The 7241-nt window shown below is 43.9% G+C and overlaps 1 protein-coding gene across 8 annotated transcripts in view; it reads right to left on the bottom strand.

Moving 5' to 3' along the window:
- Positions 1 to 2121: 2121 nt before the first annotated feature.
- The window catches only part of RHBDL3 (rhomboid like 3), a 49717-nt gene continuing 44597 nt past the window's right edge, over positions 2122 to 7241 (bottom strand). For all 8 annotated transcript variants that reach the window (XM_040649776.2, XM_040649779.2, XM_040649775.2 and 5 more), the window contains 3 exons: positions 6357 to 6457; positions 5374 to 5434; positions 2122 to 4660 (listed from right to left, as the gene is read on the bottom strand). In XM_040649776.2, coding sequence (XP_040505710.1) covers positions 4389 to 4660; positions 5374 to 5434; positions 6357 to 6457 — 434 coding nt within the window. In that variant the 3' untranslated portion in view covers positions 2122 to 4388. The remainder of the gene's footprint in view (positions 4661 to 5373; positions 5435 to 6356; positions 6458 to 7241) is intronic.

Raw genomic sequence — 7241 nt, 5'->3', positions numbered from 1 at the left:
GCTTGGTTTCTGTCTTAGGTGCAGTTCTTCCTTTACAAAGCTGTAAAATGCACTGCTTTCCTTTACAACCAGCTCTCAGCATCAGTGACCGCAGGAGGACTGTTTGAGTCACATTACAGAGCAGTGGGAAGCAGCCCCTACTACAAAGGAAACAGAAGAGCAGTGATATTCAGGGAGGCTAAAATCCCAGAGGTGTTGCTGTTCTCTGGATCCTGGTTTGTCTCCAGAGGTTGCTGGTGTTGAACTGCATTCATGTTTTCTAGTTCCACTTCAGGTAAAGCCAGTGGGGTTTCCAAAGCAGTTGGGCTGAACTTAAAAGTCCGTGCAGTTACACAGACTCAAGTTTTTTTACCCACTGTTATGTGAAGACTCTGAGACTAAATGTTGGCACAAAACAGCAGCTGCCACACAAGGTCAGCAGATAGCTGTTACTTTTGTATCAGCTCTAAATGTGTCAGATTCCATCCTTCGCACCCAGTTCAAACTGAAGCTATATAATTGACTTAAAAACGAGGGCAGTGTAATCCAGCAGAAGCAAGGTCTCAGGACACGGAATCCTTAAGCTTTATGTCTATGTCAGCAGCTTCAGACAGTAACTTCTCCACCCTCCCCCATCCCCACTGGTAAGATACTTCCTTCTGCTGAAAGAGCAAGGGGTGTAGAAACTCAGCGTCCCACAAAAGTGCTAAGCTGCCCCATTGATTAATGGGGGAAAAAAGACAAGGCGTTGGCTTAGAAACTTAGCAAAAAAAAAAGTGAATTCATCAGCATTTTTACTCCTCTCTGCCTCACTCAGTGATGGTTTCTGGTAAGCACCGCTCCCACCCATCCTCTCCTTCCTCCTCCTGTGTTATTACTGATGTAATACTGATACTCTACCAGGTTGTCTTCCACCACTGCCATGGCTGTCCGAGCTGCTCCCATCTCGGGGATGGGCCGAGCAGAGGGCTCAGGTTGGCTCTGCGCTGTGTCGGCGCGGCCGGCAGGTGTCCCTGAAGGAGCTGCGCTGCCGCCCCGCGCTGCCGCCCTGCGGTGCCGCCTGACTGGGAAGTCCCACACAGAGCGGCTGCTCGGCCTGTGCTGTGTCCTCACTCAAGGACGCGGGCATAAAATAAACTCCTCCAACATCTCGAATCTGTGCGCTGCTAACAGTCTCATCTGCCGTTCTGGCGCTGCACATTCACGCAAAAGATTCACTTTTTATCTTTTTATCTGACCCATGTAAAATCTTGGCAGCATCTGGAATAAAACCGAAACAATCCCCCAGAGCAGCCCTCAGCGGATGGCTCCTTCAGGAACACACTGCCCACTGTGATCAGCTGGAACCACAAGTGAGCAGGATGGAGAATATTAAAGCTCTGCCGTAAGGCAGCAGCATCAAGGACATCTGGAGGTAAAAGCAAAGCCTGTTTGCTGTTAGCTCTCTGGCACTGCAGCACTGTGGCACTTCTGGGTGCACTAAAAAACAACGTAACTGGCTTTCCTGATACTCTGTAAAAATACAACAAGTTTTCACAATATAATTTTAGTGATATAAACATAATTATAAAAACTTTAGCACTTCACAATGCTCCTGACTCCATAAGCTGACATTCTTAATGGACAACAGGCTCTGCGTATGATCTGCTCTATATGTGGGGAGATATTTCAGCTCTGCTGAGCAGGAATGGAAGAGGCTTTCATTTCTTCACCCACAAAAGTCTAGCACTGCTGGAGACCGACTTTTCTGATCCCCAGGGCTGCTTCAGATTTGCTCAGGCAGCAGATGGGAACACAGGAATGGAAGTCAGAGAGATGAACAAGTCACAAGTTCAGTGAGAGGTTTTTTTTTTAAATCACTTCACGTTCACTATGTTCACTTATGGGTGAAGGACCAACGAAGGGCACCTGGACTGCTCTGTGCAGCTCCCTCATGCTCCTGAGCAGAGGCAAAAGTATATTGATATTGGGCAGGGCCAGTGAGACTGATAAAGAAACGTGGGCCCTTGAACCTGTAGCTCTGCTCTGCCACAGAGCACAGCACTGGCAGGCACAGAAAGCTTTCCTGGGAAGAAACTGATGGACACGAAGTAGATTTCAGCTGAGAAACCAAAACTAAAAGTCAGTCAGTGTATACCGTAGTCTGATAAATTATAGGCAAAATAATCTGAGCTTTATTGTGACTGATGTTGTTTAACTAGATTTTCAAAGTTTTAGGAAAACTTCCAGGGCAATTCCCATTTCCTTCTCACCTCTGGTTTAAAGGCATCTGTATTCAGAAAGGCTTAACAATAGGTGAAGAAAGAATGGCATTAGCCATGCTTTTCTCTGCATTCTAGTTCCCCCCTCCTGCTTGTCTATGGCTCTCCAGGGAGACAGTCTTCACCAGCATGGAACTCACTGACCAGCTCCTGACCTGAAGCAATGCACATAAAGTTTCGTGACTGCTCTGACCTGGACCCAATCTGCTTAGATGAAATAGCACAGGGAATCAGCCCATTTCTTCAGACAGAATATAGAGCTCTGACCCTTGACCCTCGATCTGAGGGCCCACGAACAACATGCCAGTCATGCAGAAAGGTACCCTCTGAGATTCCATTTCTGTGCACAAACATAGCAAAACTTGGTTCTTCTGCAGATGAAGCTTATTCCCAGCTGTAGCGACCCTTTTCCTTCTCCTCCTCTTTTCCTGAGGCAACTGGATTTTTACTAGCAGATACCACAGGAACAGAACTTCTACCTTCTGCAGAGATTTCTCCTATAAAGGCAAATAAGGGAACTACAGTTGATGATTTCTTGGGAATGTCCCCTCTAGAAAGACAGGCTCCCACCAGTTTGTGGTTTCATCTGGTAGCACCAATTACACAACTGAGAGAATAAAGCCTATTATACAAAAACACTTTGCCACAGAGAAAACCCAGCTGCTGCACTGCCCACAAGATGTGCCATGGAGGGCTGGCGGTGGCTGGGCACCAAGCTGCAAAGAAAAAGGAGCTAGTCTACAAAGACTCCCATTTCTGCTTTATCCAAGCTACCAAACTAGGTGGGCAAAGGGGAGAGAAAAGGAACCATCCAAGTTCCTCAACTATAGTTTGGCAGCTCTCCAAAGTGAGAAGCAAAAGTGAATATGCACCTTGCATAGGCACGCACTATGCAGACATTCCAGTCTGGTCCCCCAGGTCCATGCAGGCAGCACACGTCATGCTGCTGTATGGACTGTGTTTCAAACCAGATTATTAAAATCTGGGCTTGACCTTCGCTAAGCAAAAAGGCATCACTGCAACTGGCTGTTGCTTTCTCTGAACTTCCGTTGCCTCAGAAATCCTCAGATTTTAGCAGCCATTTGAAAACCAGTTTTATCAACTTCACAAGGGTCACTGTAACACTCCTTTCCACTTCAGTAGGAAACCAGACATACACCCTGATTTAACTCCAGTACCTTCAGTGGACAAAGCTGGCTTCAAACAGACTGGATGGCTCTAAAGCTGGAGCCTGTTGAAAGAGCTGAGATCCTTGCTTGGACCTCACTGCAGGCCAGGCATTAAATCAATACAGCCCCAAATAAAGTGAGAAGAAAACCCCATTGTCAACAGACAAAATCAAAACTAAACATTTGCCTTCCTTTCCTCCATCCCTCAAAAAGAAACCCCAGCCACAAGCCATAGCTACATCAGGCTGGGGAAAAAAGTATAAATCAAGTAAAACATGCATGGTAAATTCACCTCTAGCTGGGTGTCTACATCACTCTAAAGAGTTTCCAAGGTTTATAGTGCAATTTCATTTGACCTGTAGTTGAAAGACCAGTCTCCATCACTTTGGGTGATAAAGTTCTGCTGATCCCTTTGAAAGGTGCATAAAACAAGTTCCACCAAAGGCTTACATTTTTAAGGAACCATTCAAGTAATTAGACAGTGGCACTGGTATGGCTGAACAGTCAAATGTATCTGTAGAAACCAAACCCAGTCTGCCTTGGGAGTATCATGCAAGTCTCTAGTTAGTAACTGACTGCTCTTTTTCCCTTCTTGTGTTTAGTAATATTGAGAAGATTCATTCAACAACTAGCTGTAAGTCCAGCACTGACCAAGGAAATGCAAATATCCCATACAGAATATTGATCTGTGCTAACAAACCATGTGATAAATGTCCAGGTTCAAGGTGCCCATTGGAAGCCCTAGCAGTGAAGAAACTGCAGGGTCCAGGCCAGCCAGCATTACAGTACCTGCTAGATTTAATAACAAACTGATCAGTCCATTCACTTGAGAGATCTTTAAGCATCTTCTTCCACACACAATTGTGTTCAAAATAATCATCCTCCCCTAAGTTAAATATAAAAATAGATCTTCCATCTTGACTCGTACAATGCAGCTGGCAGACTACTTCTGCTCTCCAGAGTTTCCTGTCCTGTGCATTCAAGGAGGGGGAGGTAGCTTCAAATCCAACAGACTGTAGGCAAAAATGTTCCAGAAGATGGCAAACAACACAAAGATTAGATAAATAGAAAGGAAGATCCACCATAAAGTCTGATCTTGGAGTCTCTGTTCATAGTTCCTCAAGATAATGACACCGAGGGTGATTCCAACCATCACCCCTCCCAGGTGAGCCATGAAGCTGGGGTGTGGGCATGGAGGGTAGGCAGAAGGGTGGAATCGCAGCCACACAGCCCTTCCAAATTCAAAACTCACTGGAACAAAGAGGAAAAAAGAAATTAATTGTCTAAGTCTATCCCTTCTCAAGTCCACCTTGCAAGGCAGCACTACATCTTCTGAAGAGGCAGAAAGAATGAAAAAGAAACTGCCTTGTATAGTGAGCACAGTGAGGCTGGGAAGCCATGGTTATGTAAGGCACACAGAGATGAGATCTCACCAGTGGTCTGGGCTTGTGAGAGTGTAGACAGGCAAGGGAATATTTCCCTTCCGAAGTTTATATCAAAAATAAGGAAAAAAAGTATCAGAATTTGAAGACAATTTTCTGTTGACAATACACAACATAATTTCTCTCATCGGGACACCCTTGGGATGTGTCTGGATGATAATTCACTGATATATGTACAGTGGTGTTGCCACCCCACATAGAAAGTGCTCCAGGATGCCTAAACACGAGCATTATGAAAGTATTGTTTGTTTGTGAATTCAAAGAGGAGATGCTTAAATCCCAGATCTTCACAATGCCACATGCTACAGATGCTGGTTAACAACAACTCCTCATTTAAAAATGCTTATGCTGAAAACCAAAATCAGCATTTGAAAGTGATGTGACTTCTGCATGCAGAAGTCCCAGCTGCAAATTCCTACCAAAACTGCTGCAAAGTCAAAACTCCCTGTATCAGCTTGAACCCTTAGGACAAAGACAAACGAGACAGGATTGCATGTTTACCAGGTATTGCGTGATACTTACTACAGATCAAGGCAACAGCCATGCGCAGCAGTTTGAATTGGCACTTCATTCCTGACCAGTTCTGAAAAAGAGACAAGGAAAACAAAGTGATGCTGCATGGAGACCCGGGCAGATTTTACATTCAAATCTGTACTGGAAGAGCATCTTTTAGGCTTGATAAAAGTACCACCACACACGCATATGTTTTCCAAAGCACATACATCAAACCTTCTGTCTTTACTGCAGCCAGCTCACATTATCATCTCATACAGATCCCACTGGGAGCTAAATTACCATTATTTTTATGGTTGTTCTGCTCTGACATTGCTAGCAAAGGACAGATGCACATTCCTGTACCACCACACAGAAATTCAAACCATGGAAAAAACAGCATTCTCAGCAAAACCATTGTTGTCCAGTGGTAAGCTCAGGGGGTACACAGACAGACACACTCGGCTTTGCCACAGCCCTTGTAAGAACCCTGGATGAGCTGTTTCTAGATCCTCCAGAAATTACAATGCTGATATTCACTGACCTTTATGAAGTACTTCATGAGGTAAAATAGCTAAAAGATAGCAACACTACTATGACCAGAATTCAGTGTCAGTTTGAGTTTTAATGAAAGCGGATAAGGGATATTCTACAAAGAATCCAACAAATAACAGATTTCTTTAGGTACTTCCTAACATGATATGACACGCTGCAGACAGAAACAGCTCTGCAACCTTTGTAGATAGAGTCAGCTCCTTCTCTTCCAAACATTTCTCAATCCATTCAAAAAGAGCTGATAGCTTCAAATACACCGATAAGTACTGAATTAACAGCATCTTTGGCTTCTCCTTAGAAACTGCCAGTCATTGATGCACCAATCCACCAACTATAGTGTAAAATTTCCATTCCAGGACCAGGTCACTGGGGCAAAACTACTGAGCAAGCTCTGAATGACCAGACCTAGGTGGCTTCACTCACTTTCAAAGAGGATAGAAAGTCATTCTAGTACTCACCATGACTATATTGGCCAAGTGAGCTGAGACAAGCGCATATACACCTCCAGAGGAGCCTACCACAGGTGCAGTCATATCAGCTACTGACACTGCCAGGGACCCTGGGAAGAAGAACAAGTGTTTGTCAAAAATACCAGTCGAATAAAATCACTTTTCTACTATAACCAGTATTGCTGTGTTATCTGCTACAGGTCAGCAATACAGAGATAAATAAAAGGAACGAGGAAAAGAGAAATCAATCCTATCCTTTTGCACCTACTTAAAAAGACTACAAGCCAGCCAGCAGGGAGGAGCAATGCATTTTTGAACCTATGCTGCAAAAAGTATATATACACTCTCATAAAAAAAAAAAACAGGGAAGATAGATAAGTGTCTTCATCCTGTTCCTCACCTAAGGATAAAATAGAAGATGTTCTTGTACAGGCAAGATAAATAATTGCAAACTGAAAAAGACTGGGGACTGATCACTTAAACTCAGGATTCTGATCGATGCTCAGCCCGTTACTTATAAAACTGCAGAGTAAAGCTTCCTAAAAATAACCTGAATGAAAGCAGTCATCATGAGATGGCAAAATGTCAGTTCAATCACATAAAGGTACTGCTAATAGAAATACTTTCAAACATAGACACTCTTTCTCCTTATCCCAATTAGAGGCCTGGAGCTGCTCAAAGCTCCTACATAGCAAACTTCAGAGGTAACTGAAAAGATGAAGGGAGACAAAGGCAGACTTGGTGCCACAAAGCAGGGATAATGAAGATGTTTGTGATGAGCAGAAATGGGGAAAAATCACAATGACTACTCTTGAGAGAGTCATCAGTAGTACAGAAACTTGTAATAGACTTCTTGGCTAATAGTTTAGGTGATTCTAGTCAAAAAAAGAGCTG

Source organism: Gallus gallus, chromosome 18 (assembly GCF_016699485.2).
Source record: "Gallus gallus isolate bGalGal1 chromosome 18, bGalGal1.mat.broiler.GRCg7b, whole genome shotgun sequence".
Lineage (NCBI taxonomy): Eukaryota > Metazoa > Chordata > Aves > Galliformes > Phasianidae > Gallus > Gallus gallus.
Note: the sequence above shows the minus strand (reverse complement) of the source record. Positions and strands in the feature narration are given on the sequence as shown.